General features: G+C 35.0%; 2 protein-coding genes across 3 annotated transcripts in view; one reads left to right on the top strand and one right to left on the bottom strand.

Moving 5' to 3' along the window:
- The window catches only part of LOC126881136 (uncharacterized), a 94,624-nt gene extending 73,064 nt beyond the window's left edge, over positions 1-21,560 (top strand). For both annotated transcript variants that reach the window (XM_050645201.1, XM_050645200.1), the window contains 3 exons: positions 3,792-3,928; positions 8,372-8,518; positions 21,392-21,560. In XM_050645201.1, the coding sequence (XP_050501158.1) occupies positions 3,792-3,928; positions 8,372-8,518; positions 21,392-21,489 (382 nt within the window). In that variant the 3' untranslated portion in view covers positions 21,490-21,560. The remainder of the gene's footprint in view (positions 1-3,791; positions 3,929-8,371; positions 8,519-21,391) is intronic.
- LOC126881137 (THAP domain-containing protein 2-like) lies at positions 11,974-14,085 on the bottom strand. Its single transcript, XM_050645202.1, has 4 exons — positions 13,909-14,085; positions 12,815-12,995; positions 12,213-12,372; positions 11,974-12,131 (listed from the first exon to the last, which is right to left on the bottom strand). Exons 1-4 carry the CDS (start codon positions 13,986-13,988, stop codon positions 12,016-12,018), a joined length of 537 nt encoding a protein of 178 aa, XP_050501159.1. The 5' UTR covers positions 13,989-14,085; the 3' UTR covers positions 11,974-12,015.
- Positions 21,561-26,455: the final 4,895 nt, after the last annotated feature.

Raw genomic sequence — 26,455 nt, 5'->3', positions numbered from 1 at the left:
GTATATTTTATAAAATGCAGCGTTTTCCCGTTAGCTTGAATACTTAGATTTGAGTATTTGACGAAAAAAATATACATACAATTGCCCATAACTCACTTTGAATTAACATTAGTGTAGTTCTTTAAATGAGAAGTGTAATTAGTTTTTTGTTATTATCTTCAATTTCGGTAATAATAACTTTTTTGTAAAAGCTTATAGTTTTTGAGTTATACCTGAAAAACCGCTTTAAAACATGCATTTTTTTACGAAAAAATAAAATTTTTGATCTTTATTAACTCAAAAATTATTAATTTATGTTAATAACTTTATATGTATAACAAATTTTGCTTAGAATTTGTAACTCTATCGATTTATGGTATTATTTTAATCAAATAATTTTCAGCCCCAGCAAGGGGTGGCATCCACCCCCAGGGTAAAAGCGCAAGTTGACATCACATCACATTTGTTCCTTAAGGTATCCTCTAGTTACTCACCAATTTTCATGAAAATCGATGGAGGTTCAACGAAATCGGAGGTGAAAACCTTCATTGACTGCACTAATATAGTGAAGCCATTTTTGAAGAAGCATTACTATCTCAAAGTGAAGGAATAATAATTAACGGAAGATCTATTAACAACATAAGATATGCAGATGACACCGTGATTATGGCAAGCTCTGCTGAACAACTCCAACTACTACTAAACAAAACAAACAGTTTCTGTGAAGAATATGGACTAAAAATGAATATAAAAAAGACTAAATACATGATAGTAACTAAGAAAACAAACATACAAACAAGCATACATTTGGGAAATGTACCGATAGAAAGGGTTGATGAATGCAAATACCTAGGAACCTGGATTTCAGAGAAAAATTTATCAAACAACAGAAATAATGACCAGGATAGAAATAGCAAGAAATGCGTGTGTAAAAATGAAAACAGTTCTCTGCAACAACGACCTTAGATTAGAACTGAGAGTAAGAGCTTTGAGATGCTACGTGTTCTCAATACTGCAATATGGACTTGAAAGCTGGACATTAAAGCAAGAACACATAAATAAGCTACAGTCATGGGAAATGTGGTGTTACAGAAGGATGCTTAGAATAGCATGGACATAGAAGAAAACGAACACGGAAGTATTGCGAGAAATGGGTAAAAAATGCGAAATAATAAACACAATAAAAATAAGAAAGTTACAATATCTGGGACATGTAATGAGGGGACAGCGATATGAAATGCTAAGACTGATAATACTGGGAAAGATAAGAGGCCAGTGGCGGCTCGTCAGAGGAGGCAAGGGAGGCTTAGCCTTCCCATAAATTTTTTACACACGCTACACTGTTTTGTTTATCTTGAATCGCGAAAAACAACAAGCACTCTCACTATTATACAACGTGTAAATTCCATATTATCACTAAATATCCATACGCACGGAGCATTAGCATTAGAACGCATGATTGCGTCTCAGTTTCTTTATTATTATTGTAGGCAGGACCCTGGGTTATCCCGAGATGCATGAACGATGCATGATGCTCCGCGCAGCGCAGCAGGCGTTTAAGGAGACCCGGTCTCCTAACAGTGGCATCTACGGTGCCATCACACGTTGCCCGGAGATTTAACAACGGAGGCTAACTAGTTTCTCGGCTCCGTTGCCGTTGCGTGCATTTTGGGACAACGAATTTTAGGGTCCTGACTAAAAATAATGAAAAAACTAAAAGTGCGAATTTTGTTATGAAATTTGGCATTTGGGGTTAGAATAATATTTGGAACAACTTGTTCAAATAACTTTTTCCGATATTTGTAATGCAAAGCAAAATATCGATAATTTATCATGTTTTTGGATTCGCAGTAGGCCGCGTTTAGAATTAAAAAAATTCAGTTGAGTATCTTAAAAAAAATGTGAACCTTCAACCTGTATGGACTGCAAAACTTCAAATCTGTATTTATTTTGATATGCATATTTACTTACAAAGATGGAATTGTTAACAAATAAACGACACAAACTTTGGTATTAAACTTTTACAATTAGACTAATTATTTTTAAAACGATATGATATTATGAATTATGACGATATTCTTCTTAAAGAGCCATCTCCTCAATGGAGGTTGGCTACTACAATTGCAAACTCTTCTCTGTCTTCAGCTGTTCTTATTAGCTGTTCAAAATTTAGCCCTGTCCATTGTCGGATATTTCTGAGCCACGATAGTCTTTTCCTTCCTAGTCCTCTCCTTCCCTCGATCTTTCCTTTCACTATAAGTTGAGCATATTGGTACTTATTATTTCTCAGTATGTGGCCCAGGTATGATGTTTTTCTGACTTTCACTGCGTTGAAAAGTTCTCTTGCCTTGCCTATTCTATGCAGCACTTCTTCGTTTGAGGTATGCGATGTCCACGAAATTTTAAGAATTCTCCGATAGATCCACATTTCAAAGGCCTCTAACTTATTTATGGTTGATGTTTTAAGGGTCCATGTCTCAACTGCATAGAGAAAAGTCGACCAGACGTAGCATTTGGATAAACATAGTCAAATTTCGAGATTTATTCGAGAATCACAAAGCAGTTTTTTGATTTTTTCGAAAGATTTTCTGGTCTGTTCTATTCTCGATCTTATTTCTAGATCAGGATTTAAGCTGCCATCGATCCAACATCCCAAGTACTTAAATCTATTTACTTGTTCTAAAATGTGCCCATTTGTTGTGCAAGGTTGAGGTACATTTTGGTTTTTTCGGATTGACATCACTTTGGCTTTTTTAATGTTTATTTTCATACCAAACTGCTCACAGGTCGAGTTGGTCTTGTCGATGAGTCGTTGTAGACCCAAGTCGGAATCCGCGATCAACACCGTATCATCGGCGTATCTGATGCTGTTGATATTTACGCCATTCACCTTGACTCCATCCTTGGAGTCCTCCAGTGCCTCTTTAAATAGAAACTCGGAGTACAGATTAAACAGCAGAGGCGACAGAACACATCCCTGTCTAACTCCCCTCCCAATTTCTACTTCTGCGGATGTGGAACCCTCGATCCTAACTCTGACGTTTTGGTTCCAGTACAAGTTCTTCAGTAAATTGATGTCTTTTCCATCTAAGCCGACTTCTTGCAAACGTTCTAATAGTAGGTCGTGTCTTACTCAATCAAATGCTTTTTCGAAGTCTATAAAGCATATAAATATATCTTTCTGTTGGTCGTAGCATTTTTGCGCGAGAACTAGTAAATTGAAGAGGGCTTCTCTCGTTCCCATGCCGGCTCTGAATACAAACTGATCGTCTCCGATGATTGTTTCGCACTTTCTATAGATACCATTATGAACGACTTTTAACAGGACTTTTACTATGATGATATTATGAAATGTAAATAAAAAATGGGGCCTTACATTACATTTTTGGAGCATTTTTTTGCTAGTGCAAATTTGTCTAGACATTTTAGAGTTAGGTATAGCCTCCCCTATTGTAAAAATCACGAGCCGCCACTGTAAGAGGTGGAAGCAGTATAGGAAGAGGGAGAGTGTCTTGGTTGAAGAATTTAAGGGACTGGTTTAAATGCAGTTCTATAGAACTCTTTAAAACAGCGATAGATAGAGTAAAGATAGTGATGATGATATCCAACCTCCGATTAGGATACGGCACTTAAAGAAGAAGAATTATTCGTAGGTTCCTTTTGTATATGTTTTTGCCTTTAGAATCATCCAAGCAACTCGATTTTTTTCCGTTGTATACCAACATGAAGGTTTTTGTGCAACATAATATTGGTTGAATTGTAGTTATGATTAACATAATTTTATGATTGTTAAATTTGCTGATTTTTTTTAGGAATCCCAAAACGATAACTCCAGATCATGAGGTAAAGTGTAAAAACACGGTTTCTGAATTTAGAGTATCGGATGCACAGACTGAAATTCTTATAACTAAAAAGTACTGCTTTCAAGCAGAGGAAAATAAGATTATAAGTAAGTTATTATCAAGTAGGTACTAAGAAAGATAAATAGATAGAAAAGCGTATATATGTTATTTAATTCGTTTGTACTTTTCGGCAGTACTTTAAAATGTATTTCCCTTCAAGATTGAAATTATTACATTGCCAAGAATTCAAAAGCGTCTTAGCTTCATGATAGAAAATCAAATGCATCTTTAAGATTTTGTATGAATATTATAAGTAGTCTCATATAGTACGTGTTTGCGCACAGCGGCGCACAAACGGAGTGCCTCTTGAAAACACGTACTAATTTAACAAACATGAGGCGCGCGAGCAGCGCGCGTGATGAGCTGAGCGCATATGTACCTTATACGCACGGTTCTTAGACATTACTACTAGTCCAGGGCGCATCTGTTTTGAGATGGACGTTGAGAGGTGACTCAAATTTTTTTGCAGAAATTGCTTGAGAATAAATCAAATAATAATATTTGAGTTATCCTCCCTCTCAAAAAGATCCGGAACATTGTTTAAATAATCAAAATGTTAAAAATTAAAGGAAAAATTCGATTTTTTTCTTGGTTTTTTGATTATAACTTTAAAAGTATTCATTTTCGAGAAAAGTTGTACTAATATAAAAGTTGCGTAATTAAATTTCCTACAATATAGAATTGGTTAATAATTTAAAAAATAGTCACCCTAGTTGCAAAATAGCAATAATTGCGAAAAAACCATACAAAAACAAGTATTCGCGTTTTACGTTTTTCAACCATTTATGCTACACTTATGACCTTCATATTTCACCCAGAAAAACTATATGATACAGTAAAACAATACTGTAAATTTCGTTAAGATCGGTTTAATAGATTTTGCAAAATAAATTTTGCAATCCAGCTTTCGCAGAAATAATTAATTTTTTCAAAATGTTACAGGACTGAAAATAAAGCAGATAGCAAGTTGAAATTTTTTTTGCTTATAGAAGTGTACTGTACCTTTCATTTGCAATCTTCAAAATTAAAATCGATTAATTACCACGGCGTCAGAAAATTTTTGAATAAACAATAATTTTTGGTGCTACGCGCAGGACAGCGGTGTTCGATTCACACAAGTTGATTTCCACCAAAATTTCTTCCAATCTTTATCTAATATATTATTGTCTTACTCTATATTTTGTTGTATTTTAATATTTTAATTCCACAAAAATCAAACTAATTTTGTTATTGTTTGTGAAATATTGTTTAAACAATTGCATATGTTTAAAAATAATAAACTTTTTTTTATTTAAGTTAAAATATATGAACAAAGAAAGTTTTTGCTAATAAAAGTGTTATTTCAAAGGATAGAGTATGTGTTTTTATTTTGCAATAAACAAATTTATTTATTTATATCGAAATGTAATAAAAATTTAAATGTATCAATCATTATCAAAGGTCATTGGAATGCCCAATCAGAGCAAACTATCCGCTGTCCTGCGCGTAGCACCAATAATTAATGTTTATTTAAAAAAATTGCTGACGCAGTAGTGTTAATCGATTTTAATTTTAAAAAATTGTAAATGAAAGGTACAGTACACTTCTATATGCAAAAAAATTTCAACTTTCTATCTGCTTTATTTTCAGTCCTGTAACATTTTGAAAAAATGATTTTTTTTTTACGAAAGCTGGATTGCAAAATTTATTTTGCAAAATCTATTAAACCGATCTTAATGAAATTTACAGTATTGTTTTACTCTATCATAAAGTTTTTCACGGTGAAACATGAAGGTCCTAAGTGTAGCATTAATGGTTTAAAAACGTAAAATGCGAATACTTGTTTTTGTATGTTTTTTTCACAATTATTGCTATTTTGCAACAAGGGTGACTCTTTTTTAAATTTGTAACCAATTTTGTATTGTAGAAAATTTAATTACGCAACTTTTATGTACAACTTTTCTCGGAAATGAATACTTTTAAAGTTATAATCAAAAAACGAAGAAAAAAATCGAATTTTTCCTTCATTTTTTGACATTTTGATTATTCAAACAATGTTCCGGACTTTTTTGAGTGGGAAGATAACGCAAATATTATTATATGAGTTATTTTCAAGCAATTTCTGCAAAAAAATTTGAGTCACCTCTCAACGTCCAAATGTACTAATATTTTTACAGATGCGCCCTGGTCTATACGGTTGCCCAGATCGACTAACCAATGAACATTAAGGGTGCGATTACGTCACGAATGTACTGTAATTTGAATCATAATATGATTTGTTTCGAATCCTGAGAAAACTAATAAGTATTTTAGAAAAATTTAAACGCAGAATAAAAGATTACGTTATTACTGAGGGTCGTAGTCTTTCATTCTGCGTTTAAATTTTTCAAAAATATTTACTAGTTTTCTCAGGATTCGAAAACAATGAATACATTTAAAAAACTAATGAGAATTTTGACGTGCGTAAAAATTTTGCATTTTGCTCCTTCCCCTTAATCGGTATTTATGTATATTATGTCTGATGTATGGAAAATAGTCGATCGGATAGCTCAGTGCGACTAGCGGCTAACCCGCACTTCACTTCGCTGTGAGGTACGAGAGTTCAAGCCCAAGCCAGGCCATCGGAAAAACAAAAAGGCTAACGCGTCAGTATAAAATTCTAAATATGAATCTGGCGCTTAGACTGGAATATGCGGGCATCTGATCGACCTATGAGGGAGCAGTACGGCAAGGGATAAGGGCTTGCGGCTCGGTGATACTCCCCCATAGATCCCTACCGAAGGGCGTTGACGCCTAAGAACGGTGTGTATATATATATATATATGTATGGAAAATAGTCAAAATAGTTAAGAAATAAAGATGTTTAGTGGATTATAATACCTAATTATGGAAAACTGTTGATATTTATCCATGCAATATTTACGGAAATCTAGGACTTCAATCTCATTCTACACTGAAAATTTGTCGATGAATTTCCATTAATACTGGATTAACTATTGAATACATACTATCCTTAGAGGTCAGCTAGGATTATGTGAATTAGAATTAGTTGTATAATTTATTGTAAGAATTTAAATAATAGGTACCTAATAAATTTGGCCACACTACAGCCTGTACTTGGCATTCTAAAATATCATCAACATTATTATTACGTTAATACAATGTTAGTACATAATGAAATTTTAACGTTTTAACCTATTCTACAAAACTCCTACAATAGGAACGATGCACAACTTTCATGAATAATTCAAAATAAGTTTTTACGGAAAACAACATCAAAATTACAAATGCAAAAATATAAAGTAAACTAGGATATAACCGGGTGGTGAATTGGAAAACGGGCCATAGGAAACTCAATGTAAAATTCTAAACTGTTGAATTCCTGCTTCCCTAATTATTTTACATCAAGAGACATTAGAAACTATTTGTAGAGGATTGAAATCTGTATTGAAAACAACTGTTAAAGTTGTTCTACGAATTATACATATTCCAAAATTTAGTAAAAATGCGTTTTTCAGCAAAAAATTAGGCCACACATAGTGCAATGTCACAATGAAATTATTATTTTTACATTTTTGAACTGTCAATATTTTTATTTTATCATTAAAAACAATACAGTTGATAAGATACCCTCAGCTGCGGAGAAAATATTAAAAATAAAGATTTTTTATTCAGTTAATGGTGTGAGCACTGTCAGTTAAATAGTAACGTGTGGCCTAACATTTACACACATACCTACTGTGGAAAATGTATTATATTTTTCAAAATTTTGGAATGCGTTTAAATCAAATTAAACAATTTTAACTTTTGATTTTAATACAAATTTCAATTCTCTACAAATATTCTCTCATGACTTTTGATGTAAAATAATTAGGGAAGCAGGAATTCAACAGTTTAGAATTTTACATTGAGTTTCCTATGGCCCCTTTTACGATTCACCACCCGGTATAAGATAAAATCTGTATTATTTGTCTTATTATTTATACAAATACTACACATATACATATACACAATAACACACATTCAATGATCGAAAATCATTTAAAAATATGGGATTCTGTACTCTTGTGACATAAAGTCAAAGATTAAAGTCTCCTCACCACCATCGATCTGGGCAACCGTAGTATGTCTAAGAACCGTGCCTTATACGTACCGTTATGTAGTATTACCTGTATGCGTACCTTAAAAGAGCAAATGCTGCTCGCGAGCTGCTTGATAACATCAAATGTAGAAAGATGGCCTATTTTGGACCCGTAGTAAGGGGAGACGGAAATAATATTGAAGAATATTCAACTTATTATGATGGGTAAAATCGAAGGACGCAAGGAATTAATAGAAAACAGGCCTCTTGGTAGAAGAATATCAGAGTGGACAGGAATAAAGAAAGCAGACCAACTATTCAGGATAGCTCGAGACAGAGACAATTTAGCCATGTTAATCGCCAACGTCAAGGGGACTTGATAGGGCACGTTAAAAAGAAGAAGATAGTTAATATTTTTTTTTACTTTTAGATGAACCTGACTACATTTTCAAATGTATATCACATTGGACCGAAAACGGGAAATCTTATTTGTTAACCTACGACGAATCAGATCCCGTGTACCAGTACCGTTGCTGGGTATATGGGGAATATGATAATAAATTCTCTATTTCTCAAGGTAAGTATCTCTATTTAAAATGCCAGGCACTTTCTAATAGTAGGGGAGGAAAGTATGCTAAATTTGCAGGTACTCGAGCGTTATGGAGACCTATTGGGTTTTGAAGAGTAGCTCCTAAAACCAAAAAAAGTTAAGTTTTCCATAAAATGGGGGACTTTCCATTTTTTTAATTTAATTTTCCATTTCCAACAATGGTTTTTTCCGATTATAGCGTCATCTGTCCATAATTGAAAAAAATGTCTCGAATAAAAGTTACTTCTTTTTGGGCGCGCCAGGTTTCCCCAACAAGACTCTACTTTATCGGCAGAGTCTACGAGAAATGTACGATAAATTGAAGCTGTAATTACAAAAAAAGAAATATGTATGTCTTTGTACTCACTTTATAACGCTAAAAAAATTACGGGATCTGGATTTCAATGCATATTTTTTTTTATAATTCTCGTATCAAAGTTACGCGTGAAGTTAGTCGTATTGATGACAGTTGGGGCGACATGGGCGACCCCTTATTTTTGCATAAGGAAGCCAAATTTGCAATAAAAAATGAAGCTAAAGTAACCCCCACCCCACCTCCGTGGGGGGTCGTGTTCGGTGTCATTCGATAGATTTTTGAAGACGTATTTTTTAGTTTTTCGATCTGACGTTCATTTCGCGAAATATTCGCTTTTCTGTGGAACTTTGTGACTGGCTCATTTCCTTACGTCCCGCTCAAATCGTCAGATTTTGAAATATACACTCTTTTGCATGTGTTATAGTCAAAGCCCGAATTTCAGGCACTCCTAGGTTTGACTAGGCAATCCTTAGGTCTGATTGACAGTCTTAGTCAAAGCTTGAAATAAATTACAGTTTCGGCTTTTGACTAGTCAAACCTAGGAGAGACAGCTATTAAAATGTCGTAATTTGTTGGATTAGGCACAGTATAAAGAAGGACAGTAGAACCACTCTCCGAAAAATTTTAAGTAAAATCTGTAGTCGCGCATGGCGACCGCGCTATGTTGGCAGTCGCTTTTGCCCCACTCTCGCATTGCTAGTCGCATAGAAACGTACGGCTTTTAACAGGGAAAACCCGCATCCACCACTGGTGAATTACCAATTGCGTACTGCCGGTATTACTTACTGAGATCAAAGCGCCGACAGAAGAGTGATTTTACTCTGGAACCTCTATATACTGTGGATTGGGTTTAATAAAACGTCATTTTTTAATTTTAATGTGTATTATTTTTGTATCGTCATCATTAAGATAAAAAATTAGTGTTTATTCTCACATGTTGCGGCATTATGGCATTATAGTTACAGAATACGTTAGACCTTTTACAGTTACAAAATTTTGAAGAGCATTTTTTATTGCAGTAGCATTTTATAGCATTGTCCTCCAATTTAGAATCTCTTGAAAAAAGTGTTTTTATTATTCCGTATATCGTACCAACTCTATATAAACCGTCAATATTGTTTTATCTTGTATAATACCCAAAATATTTCGAGCATCTTCGTTGGCTCTATCAAAGCTGGGGATAGTTATTGTTACAGTTTTCCGATTGAAATTGGTGGAAATTTTGTTTTACTTAATGGGGAACTTACATAAAATTTTAAATTCCTAAAAAAATGTTATAAATCACAACAGAACATAATTTAAAACATGCATCAATGATAAACAAGTTTTTTTTTGTCTTTCGTTTGGCCCTTAAAGACGATTAAAAATTCAAATTATACCAGCCAGCCCAAAACGCGTCGTGACGTCATCCAGTTATATGTTTACATTTTGCACCAACAAAGTAAACAAAATTGTATATAATTTTAAATTAGACATTATAAACGTCAGTAGAAAATACAGTTATGTGACGTCACAAGTGTTTTTGATCGTTTGAACTATTCATAGAAAACTTGTACTTTTACAAAATGGTTTTATTTTCCATAGTAAACCTTTTTTGCTTTCATTGAAAAACTTTATCAAACTCCAATCTCAACAAACTGGTATATATTATTAAAATGACATACGATAAATGTCATTAGAATATAAATATTTTTCCCATATACCGCGACGATGAGCTGGCCAAATACCCAAGTAGGTGAAGGCCAATAAACTAAAGAAGGAGAAGAAGAATATACCTAAAGATAACCATAATCATAACTATATTAATAAAACTATGTGACGTCACGAGTCGTTTGAACTATTTTATACCGCAGAAGACTTTAAATTTGTATTTCTAAGTTATTACTAGTTTTTGAAGCGTGAAATTTTGGAAATCTCATTTTAAAACAAAACTGAACATTATTATGTAATAAAAAAATGTGCAAGTACCCTATTATTGTTTCATAGCATTAGCCTGGGCATGAAGACCTTCAATCGCCTTTCCTTGTGCGCAATCGTCTACATGTTGTGTGAGCTGACAGCACACTTGGTGCATACTCTTAAGGTTTTGAAAGAAAAGTTATATGCATGCGTTGTGCACCGACAGAAAGGATTAAAATAAATAAACTAAGTGGAAAAAAATTCCTCCAATTTCAATCGGAAAAACTGTAACAATACCTATCCCCAGCTTTGATAGAGCTAAAGGAGATGTTCGAAATATTTTGGGTATCATACTATACTAGATAAACGAATTGACGGTTTATATAGAGTTGGTACGAAATACGGAACAATAAACACACTTCTTTCAGGAAATAAAATAAGAGAATGCAAAGATGATTTTCTTAATTTCGAAGATGTTCCAGACGTTAAGCTGTCTTTAAGAGAAATTAGTACAAAAGATTCTAAATTTGGAGGACAAGGCTTTATAAAATGCTACTGCCATAAGAAATGCTCTTCAAAATTATGTAGGTGTAAAAGGTCTAACGTATTGTGCAACTCTAATGCCTGGTTACACCAACAGATCTTAAGCTTAAGCCCAAACAGCGCACTGGCGTCTTTAAGTCGTCTATAAGATGTCGCAATCCGGCAAACTAGACGTCTTAAAGATGTCTGTTGTCTCCTGAATGGCGTCTTTAAGACGTCTTAAAGACATCGAATGTTACAAAGTAAGATGTCTTAAAGACATCATCTTTAAGATGTCTTAAAGACATCATCTTTAAGATGTCGTAAAGATGTAGATTTTAGAACGTCTTAAAGATATCTATCAAAGGACGTCTTACATATATCTTGCTTAGGCCATTTTAAGCCATACTTATTCATTCCCTTTGATACAAAAGTAAAAATAATACAAAAATTTCTTATATTTTTATGTATATTTTAACTACAAACCAATGTGTACCTGCTTAATCTACTACAAATATAAATAAAAAAATATAAGTAAAATATAAAATAAAAATTTGTTGTATATTTCACAAACGTTGAACTGTATTCTCAATCATAGAGTTTATAAGTGACGGGTAACATTAAAAAAAATATATTATTTTATAACTTTAAACCAAAATCAATTAAGTCTTATAAAATGTTATAAATTAAAAATTTTGTTATAATACCCAGAAAACCCAAGGGAAAACTTTAACTTTTTTCCTATTTTTTAAAAAGTTTTATTTAACACTGTTGCCTTCCTGTCACTTGCCCTTCTCAACAAAGTTTGAATTGCACATTCACTTGTTTTTTGAGAATCTGCTAGTCCTGTAACATCTGCGGCTCCTAAAATGTAAAAATATTTATACAAATATAAATATATAAATAAGAAACTCGAAATAAAACAAATACATTTAAGTGACTCACTTAACAACAGCGTTGCTAAACGGGTATCATTAAATTTTCTGTTTCCTTTCATGCCCTTCCAACTATATTTTAGAGCTTGGTCATTTGATAGGATAAGTTGAAAAGCCCTTTTAATAAAATCATATGCATTGCGTCCACCCAGCTTAGATATCTCTTGGAGCTAAAATTAAATATAAATAAATAAATTAAAATATATAAATTAACTATAAATTAAAAAAAACAAGTTTACAGTTCTGAAATACCCCCGTTTTGCAAAACTGTTGACTTTTCATATATTAGGCAATATTTTGTAACATAATGAAAAAAAAATTACCCCTAACTGCTACTACGGTCATTCATTATTGTTATTTATGTTATTTATATTCGATAATGAGTCACTTTACTGACTTAGTACATAAATAACTATTTTTTGAACCTTTTATTGTAGGTAAGTAATTGATATTTATTTAATGAAGGTAATTGATAGGTGTACTATTTCTATTCATACTAATAATTTCTAAAGAACAATAGATAAGCAAAAAAGTATTACAATTGGTAGAAAACACAAAGACAGGTAGAAAAAACAGTTGCAATTTTCTATTATAAATTACATTATTAATTACCTGCATAAGATCAATAGTGGGCACAGCATTATCTCTTAATCTAACAAGAGATCTGGAGGTTCGGTCAATGTATTTTTCGGAGAAATGCTTAGAGCATAACACACTATATGTTGTAGGTACCCAAGCTCCTCTATTTACAAAAGTAATCCATTTTTTTCTATGTTCTGGATCCTTTGGAAATCTAAAATTAAAATATGGGACTAATTATTTACCTACTAGGTACAAAGCAAACCTAAAACAAAATTTTATCTAGTTATTATTTAAGTTTTAGATTATTTAACTTAATCTTTAAACGCCCAAGGTAAAAAATATGCACCTATGCATATTCCCTAGTAACATATTTATTATGTGTTCCAAAATTTTTCAAAAATTATTTATTTTATAAAGATGGCACTTTATCAAATGTTAATTTGATTCTACGGATATTTTTGAAAATAAAAGTGATCTCGTAAGTTGGGTTATCTTAAAGATGAGTTTGCACAAAATGTCCAGCCTTGGTAAAACTTTATAACTCTATAACTAAAGGTTTTTATATAATTTATCGTTACATAATCCACATTATGTTTTTTAGGAACCAGCTGTACACGGTAATTTTTTTGAAGACTTGTACATCCTTTATATTATTAGTTTAGAAAATGTGTTTACTAAGCATAAGATCCTTAAGTTTAATCTATTTCTAACATTTGTAACAACTCTTAATAAAATATATTAGCTATTTTCGAGGTGAACATTGTTTACCCACCTTTGAGCATACATGGAACCTACATTGGGCATTTAAGGGTTAAGACAAAGCCAAAACTATTAATAAAGCAATTGTTTTAATCTTTAATTATAAAACTTTCCAGGTAGTTCTGTACTTTAAACAATTTGACCCCAGCTTTTATAAGCTGATTTTTATCTATAAAAATTTGAGTGACTAACAATTGGTTTCTAGGCATCCACAACATCAACCCATTATTCTAAAGAACCATACAAAACCAAATGTTATACCTAAATAAAGGAAGAACTATAAATACTTAAAAAGTTTTTATAATATACAATGTTATTTTAAGAGAAAAAAATTTAGTACAGCTCTGTTAGTTGTTTATACTAACCTATGAAATGTTATTCCAGACGTTTTCTTTTTATCCACACCAGCTCTATGATTACAACTTCTCTTAGCGCACGATACCATTGTCTTTTTTAGTTTGTAACACACAAAAAACAATAAAACTTAAATAACACTGCGAAATAAACGAATTCAGTAACCCAAGCACAAACAACAAGTATTTGACGTGGTATGCCTCACCCACTCTTCTATGGTGGTATGACTTTATGACTAAAATGTAGTAGCAAAATGGCGGAGTGATGAGTGATCACACTTTTGGTCACGTGACATCTCCTCCACTCCACTCCACTCCTATCTCGATGGTTTATAGTACCTACTGAAAAACTTTATATACTTTTCAGTATATAATGGTATATACTTATATACTAACTCAATGATTTCTACATAGGTATTTATATAGGTATCGGTAGACGCGTGACCTTCAATGCTTTCGCTTTTGTTCTGGAGGGCCAACCAAATGCCTGCTGCGCGACCATTCCAGTTTTCGAATCGAAAAAAAGTGGAGTTTTTATTTAGATTCTATGTTAGTTTTTATGTTTTTCTTAAATCGGATTAAAAAAATATTACACCTTGTAACAAAACGATCCCTTCTACGCCGTCTATGTAGGGAACGCGTCGGTAAGACGCGTACCATAGGATAAGACTTTCCGGGAACCAACGGTTTTTTAGGTAGCACAATGCATCGATGGAAACGGATGTATTTACCTGAGAAAGATACAAAAGACCTTTCTCAGTTTGCTGTTTTTTATTTTAGTTAGTTAGCATTGAGATCTTGTAACGTATAGACGAAAATACACCTTTTGTTCGATTATCGTGATTTTCTTATAATCAACCCTACAACCTGAGATCATTACCCTAAGTAATCTTCACATTGTCGCCCAACTCGTGGCTTGGGGATTTCGCGATAAATCGTATATTTCGGTAGTTTGAATGAAAAAGCGTGCTTCAGCATATTTGGACACTCTTTCGCGTGAAAAGTGAGTTTCGATAACTTAATCGGACTATTTTCACTGTTATAACCTCGCTAACTCCAGTTAAAATAATATTAAGTGCTTCGCTGGTTAAATAAATAATCAAGTGGACTTTTGTTTGTTAATAAATAACAAAGTGATTCGTTTTAGTTATTCAGACACTTCTGTGTATTTTTATTATGTATTAAACGATTGATTGCTTTCGGCTACGTGTAAAAACCTTGTGTTTTGTGAAACTCGGAAGTGAATTAGTGCTAGAGCTGTTCCAAGAATTGTACAGGTGGTATGCAGAAAGCTGTTGGAGGTATCCCTTATCCAAGCGTGGACACAGGAGAGCTATTTACTGGCAAGTACATTCCAATTTTGCATGACCAATCATTTTTACAATTTGCGTTCCACGCAAAACATTGAACATTCGAGTACCATAAAAATTATTTCTAAGTCGGACTCTATTTCAAATAGATCGGTGGCAACAAACATTAACGACATGGCTCAAAACGTAGTATTGACAAACGAACAATTTAAAGAGCTGTTATCGAAATTAGCGGTACAGAGTGCTCCCGTTTCGCCGGCGTCGGTTCAAAGTGGCAACCTATCGAAATGCCATTCGCGTTTTGATGGACACAAAGACACCGACGTTAATGCTTTCATCAGCGCTGTCGAAATTTATAAAGATTGCGCATTAGTGTCGGACGAGAATGCTTTTCGGGGAATCGGTATGCTTTTCGATAATTTCGCGGCAAAATGGTATCAAGGCGTCAAAGACACTATTAAGACATGGGAGGAACTTCTTAGTCTGCTTAGAGTTACGTTCGGTCCTAAAAAACCTGCTTATCGCGTGTACCGCGAGTTATTTGCCGAGGAGCAAAACGAAAAAACAACAGTAGATGTCTTTGTTTGTCGTTGTAGGGCGGTTCTGGCACAACTAGACCCAGGCAGCCTTACAGAAGAGATCCAGTTGGATATGGTGTACGGACTATTAAACAAGGGGATTCGAGAGAAGATTTCGAGGGATTCCGTTTCCACTTTTACCGCGCTGCTTACGGCGGCACGAAAGGTCGAAGATGTGTTTGAGAAACCTTGTTCTGACGATAACAAAACTCCAAACAATCGACAAACTTACGAAAGACGTCCGCGATGTGGATTTTGTCGCGTTCCGGGTCATTCTAAGGACGAGTGTCGAAAGTTACGTGATAAACAATCTAAAGACACACCGACAATTCCGAAAGAAACCGCGAGTTCTTCGCGTACGATTAGTGCTACCGTCGGAGCATCCACTTCGAACTCGTCGCGAAATAGTGTAAACAACCCGTTATCATGTTACGGATGCGGGAAACCGGGTTTTATCAGAGCCAACTGCCCAGTTTGTAGTCATACAGTAACATCTTCGCTAGATTTCTCTTCCTTAGACACGTTTATTTCACCTCAACCCAGACCTGTTCTACGTATTAATATATTAGGTCATGAGGGCCAAGGGTTAATAGATACAGGTGCTAAACAAAGTATAGCTGGTACAACGTTGTACAACCTTTTAGAAAACAAAGGACAAAGTTTTAAGCCCGAGCAAATTTCTGTAAAATTCGCTGATGGTGTTGGGAGAACAGAACTAGTGTTGACAACTTTAGTCGATGTACACATAAGAGGTAAAACGGTGCCTACAAAGTTTATAATTTTTCCTGATGCACCTAATAAAACTCTGCTAGGTATCGATTTTTTGATAAATGCACAAATCGCTCTAGATTTTCACAATAAAGAATGGTATTTTGCAAATGACAGCACACGACAGCAGTTGCTTTTTGAAGATACAGGTACAGAATGTATTGAAATTCATTTTTGTGAAAACTTGAGACCAGATGAAGGAACGATGCTAGCGGATTATGAACGCAATCGACTGGATGAATTTTTAGAAGGTAGGAAGGATACTTTCAGAATGGGGGGAGAGCCTACAGCCTACGCTGAGCATCGCATTAACACAGGAAATAATGCACCCATCGCACTGCCACCATATCGGATGTCACCTGCAAAGAGAGAGGTATTGAAAACCGAGCTAGATAAACTCCTGGAGGAGGGCATCATCGAAGAATGCGAAAGTGCGTGGGCCGCGCCGGTAGTATTAGTACCGAAAAAGGATGGCGGTACGAGACTTTGCGTTGACTATCAACGTTTAAACGCCGTAACTACTAGTGACTCGTATCCGTTACCGCGTATGGACGATTTACTACACGCCGCGAAACGAACATTTTACATGTCTACGATAGACTTACGATCGGGGTATCATCAAGTCAACGTCGCGGAAGCGGACCGTGATAAGACTGCGTTTGTGTCACCGTTCGGGACTTTCCGATACTTACGGATGCCTTTTGGTCTCAAGGGAGCCCCAATGACTTTTCAAAGACTCATGGACCGTTTTCGTCGTGGTCTTAGTAACGTAGTGGTTTTAGGTTATTTAGACGATATCATCGTACTATCCAGCTCTTTTGATGAACATTTAAACGATCTAAAGTTAGTGTTCGATAGACTAGACCAATTTAACCTTCGGGCAAATCGGAAAAAGTGCGTGTTTGCTCGCGAAAAAGTAAAATACTTGGGACATTTGATCACTCAGCAAGGAATTTCGGTCGATCCGGATAAAACCGCTGCTATATCGGAACGGTTACCGCCGAGAAACGTTAAGGAAGTGCAATCTTTCCTTCAGACGGCTAGTTGGTTCCGCCGGTTTATAAATAATTTTGCGGACATATCCAGACCCTTGAGTGACTTAACCAGGAAAAATAAGCCATGGAAGTGGACGGAACTGGAACAGAACTCATTCGAAACACTTAAGAAGTTACTGATTACCGCTCCAATTTTACGGCAAGCAGATGAAAACCAACCGTATATCATTCGTACTGATGCCAGTGGTTACGCGTTAGGAGCAGTGTTGCTACAAGGAGATATCGATGACGAGCATCCCGTGGAATACGCTAGCAGACTTCTTACCGCTGCCGAGCGCAACTATTCTACTTCGGAAAGAGAAGCTTTAGCTGTTGTATGGGCCTTAGAAAAGTTCAGAGGTTATATTGAAGGTACGAAGATAACGCTGCAGACTGATCACCAACCCTTAAGGTGGCTGCTAAGCCTGAAAGCTCCCACAGGAAGATTGGCAAGATGGTCACTATTGGTCCAAGGTTATAACTTAACCATCGATTATCTGCCAGGTAAACGTAACATGGTAGCCGATACACTTTCCAGACCGCCATGTGAACACAATGATGTACTGTCTTGCGAGATATGTGAAGTGCAAATTGACTTGCCTCATCGATCGGCATATGAGACCAGGGTGGAACAATTGAAAGACCCAGATGTCGCCAAAATAATTCAATCATTCGAAGACCCAAATTCGAATGAATATGTAAAATGGACAGATCGTGGATACTTGCTTACACAAGGAGTACTCTACCGTTATTCATCGGAAGAAGACGAAGAAGAGGCTCAGTTAGTAGTACCCACACACGAGCGTGAAGCCATTATGAGAGAATATCATGATGCACCGACGGCTGGTCATTATGGTATCGAACGTACGTTGAGAAGAATTGCTCAAAAATTCTTTTTTCCAGGCATGCGTCGTTTTATTGCTGAATACATTGATAAATGCCAAGATTGTCAAAGATATAAGGCCTCTAATCAGAAACCAGGTGGACTATTACAAACCCCTGTGTATGCGCAACGCTTCGAGACACTTGCCATCGACTTATTTGGACCGTTACCTGAAGGATCGAAAGGTGAACGTTGGATTCTCATAGTTGAAGACTCCTGTACTAAGTGGGTGGAGTTATTTGCCTTAACTCAAGCAACTGCACAAGAATGCGCTATGAAGCTTATTGACGAGGTATTCTTACGATTTGGCCTACCGAGAAGGATTATCAGTGATAATGGTGTGCAATTCGTGTCTGACGTGATGCAACAAGTTTGCTATGTGTTGCAAATCAAAGAGACCTTTACTCCACTCTATCACCCTTCTGCTAATATGGTAGAGCGCAAGAATAGAGATTTGAAGCCGAGACTTGCTATGCTTGTAGGAACGGAGCATAACATTTGGCCTGAGAAGTTGCCAATGGTTAGATTTGCCATGAACTCAGTATGGAGCGAGTCTACAGGACAAACCGCTGCTTACTTAACTTTTGGACGTGAGCTGCGAACTCTAGACCAAGTTAATCGAGATATTCGCCAAGTTGTAGAAACTGAGAATTTTATACCTCAAATATCTCCATACTTAAAACGCATGACTGAAACATGGCATGAATCGAAGATTAAGCATGACAACGCCCAAGATAGGCAAAAGAAATATGCTGATCGACGCCTGAAGGAACCCAGTCCATTCAAAGAGGGAGATTTAGTGTGGGCCAATACAACTGCTCCTAGTAATAGGTCGAAAGGACAGACGGCTAAATTCTACCCGAAGAGAGATGGACCCTATAGGATCAAGCGAGTGGTATCGCCTGTAAGTTATGAGCTTTGTGGAGTGGACACCCCTACTGCCCTCGGTGTGTTCCACGTATCGGCGCTTACACCTGCGAAGCTCAATGACTCTGAAGTTCCAACCCCTGTAGTGCCAAAACGAAGACGAGGACGTCCCAGGAAGAAAACTACATCTTCTGCTGGCCTCTCCTCTAACGATATCGATGCCAGGGGGGGAGACTGTAACAAAACGATCCCTTCTACGCCGTCTATGTAGGGAACGCGTCGGTAAGACGCGTACCATAGGATAAGACTTTCCGGGAACCAACGGTTTTTAGGTAGCACAATGCATCGATGGAAACGGATGTATTTACCTGAGAAAGATACAAAAGACCTTTCTCAGTTTGCTGTTTTTATTTTAGTTAGTTAGCATTGAGATCTTGTAACGTATAGACGAAAATACACCTTTTGTTCGATTATCGTGATTTTCTTATAATCAACCCTACAACCTGAGATCATTACCCTAAGTAATCTTCACAACCTTTAATAAAATACCTTTTCTTAAAAAATTTGATCTTATATAGACTTTCATAAGACGTCTTAACGATGTCGACATTAGATATCTTTACGATGTTTAAAAGAAGACATCTAGAAGATGTCTGCTTTAGGTCTTTAGGCGTCCAGACATTTAACAGACATAAAAAAGACGTCTTTACGATCTTGTGTGCTGTCTGGGAGACGTGCCTTAAGCTGAGCTTACTAAACATACACGTTGCACCATTGAGTCTTAGATCAATTTTCAGTTTGGCACAATTGATTGATACGCGAATTGCATCTTAAACTTTGTGTCTGTCAAGACGTGCTTAGATAAAAATCAAAAATCATGGATCTATAAGCTGAGTTGGACTGAGCTGGAGCTTAAGATTTGTTGGTGCAACCAGGCATAAATGCCATAATGCCTCATATATGAGAAAAAACACTAATATTTTTATCTTATTACGACAATATAAAAATAATAAACATTAAAATTAAAAAATTACGTTTTATTAAACCTAATCTAACAAATTACGATATTTTGATAGCTGATCGGGGTTTGACTGCTCAAACCCCGATTTCATAAAACTAAATGTCGACCTTGGCCTGACCAACTTAGTCTTTCCTAGGTTTAACTTGTCAAAGGCCGAAACTGTAATTTATTTCGGGCTTTGACTAAGAGCGTCAGTCAGACCTGAGGATTGCCTAGTCAAACCTAGAAGTGCCTGAAATTCGGGCTTTGACTATAACACATGTACTTAACTTATCTTATTCTGATGATTTCGAGTTTTTCTAAGGATACATTTTTTTTTCGGACCCCCTTTAACGAACTCCTTTGTACTAAGAGCTAATATATGGTAGAGGTACATTTACAGGGTACAAGGTTTCTCCCCATGTGATAATCTGACGCGCTCGAGTAACTGCAAAAATTCCCGCTTGGGCTACCATAATCTTTTTTGGAAAAATGGATATACGTATACTAATAGATTTTTTCATGTTTTTAATGTATGCATGTATGTAAATAACCCATTATCCCTCCTGTCGGCATAGGGTAGTAGAAAAGTTTTTCCATTCCTGTCTGTTTTTCACGATGTAACTCATCTGTCTAAAGGTCATATTGGCTTTTGCTTGGGTACTTCTAATCCAAGTTTCCTTTGACAGTCCTTGTTTTCTTCCTCCTTGTGGGTTCCAATGTAAGACCTTTGGAATTTCGTTTTCACTTTTTCGTAAAGTATGTCCCAGCCATACAAACTTCCGTTTGCGTATTTGCTTTCCAATTTCCTCTTCTTCTACTCGGGCCCATAGCTCTCGGTTGCTTATAACTTCGGGCCATCATATCTTGAATATTCTTCTTTGACATCTATTTATGAAAACCTAGAGTTTATTTTCTATTGTTTTAGTAATTGTCCACGATTCTGCGCTATAGAGTAAGACTGGTTTGACCATTGATTTGAAGACTTTTATTTTTGTATGGGTTGTCAGGGTGCTTGCACGATGTTTTTAATGTGATCTATTATTTTATTTTAGCTACTGGATCTTCCTGCAGTAAAAATCAAACAATGTTGTCACAAAGTTATTCTGAACAAGCGGCAGTTGCATTACGTTTGCAAAAAACTGACTTATAAAATAAGTAATGTATTTTTTATTTTCTGTAAACTTTTAATTTTAAGTTCTTAAAATAAAAATGAACCATAAATGTTTTGTAAAAGTTGCTAACCTTTTTAAATTGAGAATACAAGAACAATAGTCCAGGATCTGAAGCTTTTCACCTCGCAATTTTTACAGAATGGATCGATTTGCTTGAAAATTTGAGAATAAGTAGTGGATAGTCCAGGGATCAAAATCTATATGAGGCCGAAAGGCGCTGTTACCAGGGGGTGGTTGCCACCCCATATCGGGGGGTGAAAATATTTTATTATATTTTGACCACAAAAGTTGATAAAAACATTCTTTCTAAGCAAAAAATGTTCTATACATTTTTTTGATAAAATTAATAGTTTTAGATTTATTCGCTATCGAAAGTGTTAGTTTTATATCGAAAAAATCAATGTTTTTCGATATACTCATTATTACGATTCACTCAATTTTTGCCGTAGAAAAAATTTTTTCAAACCAATTTTTTAGGAATTAAATAACCTACAATTTCATATTGAAACATTTTTTCGTAGCTCTGATGCTAATCTTTCTATTCTAAAGAAAATGGCATTTTTTACCAAACTAAAAAAAATCGTTATTTGCTTTTAACTCCAGTTTTTTAAAAACTAATCATTCTAAGCCAGTCAAACTTCTAGAATCTATTAATAATACATAAATAAAGAAGAATGAATAAGGCCAATGATTAAAAACACCGCTAACTTACATTATTACGCTTCCAATTGGATTTCTCCTTTTTTTTTCAAAAAAATATATTGATTTTTATTTTTTATCTTAGAAAGTTTGGTAAAACAGAATTTTGTAGGGTTTTACAAGACTTATAAGCCTATTAATATTAAATATTTTTAAAATCCCCAGTCGCAAAAAGAAGTGACTTTGAATGGGTAAAGGTGGTTTTGCATGTTATTACAAGTTTTAATTGTCAATAGCTCACTCAATTATTTTGCCGTACAAAAAATTTTTGCAAACCAGGTTCTTGGGAATGAAATAAGCAACAATTTTATATTTACGCAAATTATATTATATAATATAATATTACAAAAATACAAAATATTACAAAAGTAATATTTTGTATTTTGACAACGGCACCCGATTTGGGCGTCGAAACGTTAATAAAATTATTTTTTTCATTTTAATTGTGGCTTATTTCCCATATAAATAATTAATCATAAAAATGCCACAAGGAAATAGCTTCAGAACAACATTAAGCAAAGTCTTTTGAACAACATCGGATGATAAGTCTAATTAACCACATTTCGAAGGTATACACCCAGATTATATACAACAGAGTAAGCAAAAAATGTTTCAGGAAATCCTGAAACTTGATAAAGAGAACCAAAGTGCGGAAATTACTATGAGTGTAAGATTAGCCTGGGCAGGATTTGGAAAACTTAGTTGGATACTTAAGAACCGCAAAATACTCCAATACTTGAGGAGCAAAGTGTTCAACCAGTGCATCCTTCCTATTATGACATATGAATGTTAAACCTGGACCCTAACCAAGGCAAATATGAATAAACTAGCCACAACAGAAAGAGCAATGGAAAGAGCAAAGTTAGGTATACGAATGTCAGATAAAAAGAGGAACGACTGGGCAAGATCAAAAATAAAAGTCGAGGACATAACAACAAAAGTTGCCAAACTTAAATGGAGCTTCGCAGGCCACACTGCTAGACAAAAAGACCAACGTTGGAATGCAACAATACAACATTGGAGACCTTACCAAAGTAAACGACCGAGAGGAAGACCACAGATGAGATGGGTTGATGATATTAAAAGAGTAGCCGGAACAAATTGGAAATAGGTTGCTCAGGATAAAGACCGATGGAAGGAGTTGGGGGAGGCCTATGTCCAAACGTGGACGACAGAATGCTAAGAAGAAGAAGAAGAAGAAGCAAAAAATGTGAGGATAACATTGGAGATTCGCAGTTTGGATTTCGGAATTCTCTTGGGACAAGAGAAGTACTTTTTAGTCTACAGGTACTCATCCAGCGCTGCAGAGATATGAATAAAGACGTGTACCTACATAATACTTTATAGACTACGCAAGAGCATTCGATAATGTAAAGCACGAAAAGATAATTTAAGTACTCCATAAGATCGGAATCGACAACAGAGACATTCCAACAATAGCGAATCTCTATTGGGGTCAAACAGCTAAAGTGAAAGTAGGATCTACATTGGCCAATAAAATTGAGATCGAGGAAGGGATACGGCAGGAATGTATCTTGTCTCCTATTCTCTTTAATATATACTCAGAAGAATTATTTAAGACAGCGCTGGAGGAAGGTACAGAAGGCATAAAGGTAAATGGAGAAATAATTAATGACATCCCATATAGCACACAACGTCCGATGTACGCCCATATAACGTACATTTAAAGTCCAAACGTCCATGGACCAAAACTGCACGTACTATGTACGTACATTACGGGACGTCCATTGGACGTTTGATTTCAACGTACATTGGACATCCATTTGTGGTCCATGGATATTTTATACAAAACGCGACTATTATATTAAGTCCCAATACAAACTAAATGAGAATCTTCTTGACAACGTTGTCGCTCTTCGCGCTATCGGTCGTGAAAGGTAGTATTAGGCAGGTACTTTTAGGAGATTATCGCTGTTAATTCTTGTGGAATACTGAAGGAGGGTTTATTTATGATAATTCACAGAATGGCAAACCTGCTTGTAATATACAACAACGGTACTGACTCTAAAAAGAGTTTGGAACAGAAACAGAACAGAGATTAAACCTCTTTTAATGTGCATGCTTCCTAAAGTGTCGTTTAAACACAACGATAAGTCACAGCAACTAGTTGTAATGACAAGTTGAAACGCTGTTTAGACGCTGCGATTCAATGCGATACCACCTTCAACCCAACTCCAACTTTGATAAGTTGTGCGATGCACCGTTTACATACAATGATAAGTTGCAACAACTCGATTCACCTTGATAAGTTGTTTGATTTATCGCTGTGTTTAAACGACCCTTCATTATCTGAATCTCGTCTTTATGAAAATACATCCTGTGATATATTTGTGTTTTCTGTTTATCGTGCAAGTGCAGTCGTGCATTAATGAAGTTCCTAGTTCCTATAATAAAGTATATATTATAATGAAGTTATAGTAAAGAGAAATAAAAAAGGTCTTTTCTGTAATATTTTTAAGTATAAGTTTAGTATTATAAGGAACTATTTCCTATAAAGACTTTTTGCTATGTATTCACAAAATTATGGATACTAGATTGCTTTCTGAAAAGTGCCCTAAAAATGTCCATAAGACGTACATTGAATGTACATAAGGTGTACACTGAAAGCTCCAATACAACGTACAATGTACGTTTGTAGCGGACGTTCTATGGACGTCCAATTTTGTGAACTCTGGACATTCGTTGGACGTCCATCGGATGTCCATTGTACCTTAGCGGGACGTCCATTGGACGTTCCAATGTACACAGATGTACGTCCATTGGATGTCCATAAAACGTACTTGTGCTATCTGGGATAAGATAAAGGCTTTTAATATTTAATTTCGACTCAGAGACCATTATTATCTCTCTATGGACCATTTCAAACTTTTGTTATCTTCAGGAGAGCTTGTAATGATGCTCTGAATCGAAATTAAACATATTTGCCAAGTATGCCAATTACAAGGAAATAATTAACATTTAGACGCACTCGCGACCTCTATTAAAGCACCCTTTATTCCTTGCAAATTTTAGAAGGATGGGGAATAGGTATAAGAGAGAATCTGTTTCCGACTTAAAAAATCCAAAGATTTTATTTTTAAATATTTATTTGTTTGAAAATGGAGTCGCTTGGGTTTCGCCTTTCCTTTAATAAAATAAGGTATTGTACTGATTTACGCGGTTGACTTTACTATTTTATTATTTATGTTTTTAGGCACTAAGTTTAATTTAAATAAAGGAAGACTTACTTTATATTATTTTATTTTACATCACTTATGTAATTTATTTAATGCTTACAAATAACTCAAACGAACACATTTAATTTATTTACAATCTCAAATTTATGATTTTACTAACTAAAACATAATAATTCCAATAACTAATACATTTCAAAATACACGGCAAACATCTCGATTTGAATACAATAATTATTACGCGTCGATGACTGATTGGCCTGCTAAAATGAATTTCTCATTCTTATATACTTCGGTAGCGCTCGTTCCGAATGCCGTGGAAATGAATCGTATTCTCTGGTAACGCCGAGAAGCTTCGGAAAGAAATAGACCAGGTTGTGAGCGGCCTATTATAAATAGTGTCACAGTATGATGATGACATTGTGATTCTAGGGAGTAGCATGGAGGAACTGAGTTGCCTAATGAGCAAGATACAAAAATCAACTGCTCAAGATACAAAAATCAAGTGCTCAAAATACGCACTCAAACTAAACATCACAAAAACAAAAATGGATGTTAGTAAGCAAAACCCAACAACGACCAAGACAACTGATATTAGACAATCAAAGATTTGAACACGTGGATTCGTACATCTACTTAGGAACAACAGTTAATTCAAGTTGGGATCAAGCGAATGCAATATGTAGAAGAATAGAAAAGGCAAAAGCGTCGTTTACTAGCATGAGGCAAATTTTCACCTTTAAGAGGATCGGTACGTTTTTTCGGCTGCAATGCTATTCAAATGGGGATTCATTTTTTTCAAATCCTGAGAAAACTAATACGTATTTTTAAAAAATTTTAACGCAGAATGAAAGATTACGTTATTAGCGAGGGCCGAAAGTCCCTGAGAACTTCTATATTGTTTATTTTAATAAGTTACAGGGGTGAAAAACTAAGAGAAAATTAAGTGTTATTTTTAATTTCAAATATCTCATTCAAAATAAACTTTTTATTTATTCTAAGGGACTTTCGGCCCTCGGTAATAATTTAGTCTTTCATTCTGCGTTTAGAT

The sequence above is a fragment of the Diabrotica virgifera genome, chromosome 3 (genome assembly GCF_917563875.1).
Source record: "Diabrotica virgifera virgifera chromosome 3, PGI_DIABVI_V3a".
Classification (NCBI taxonomy): domain Eukaryota; kingdom Metazoa; phylum Arthropoda; class Insecta; order Coleoptera; family Chrysomelidae; genus Diabrotica; species Diabrotica virgifera.
This window is presented reverse-complemented; position numbering and strand designations above follow the sequence as displayed.

What these genes read in the sequence shown, in the direction of transcription:
- LOC126881137 (XM_050645202.1), bottom strand. Translation starts at nt 13,988, where the DNA reads ATGGTATCGTGCGCTAAGAGAAGTTGTAATCATAGAGCTGGTGTGGAT. An exon ending in TCTGGAATAACATTTCATAG is followed by an intron (nt 12,996 to 13,908) that starts GTTAGTATAAAC and finishes TTTTAATTTTAG; the next exon opens with ATTTCCAAAGGATCCAGAAC. An exon ending in TTTAGCAACGCTGTTGTTAA is followed by an intron (nt 12,132 to 12,212) that starts GTGAGTCACTTA and finishes TTTACATTTTAG; the next exon opens with GAGCCGCAGATGTTACAGGA.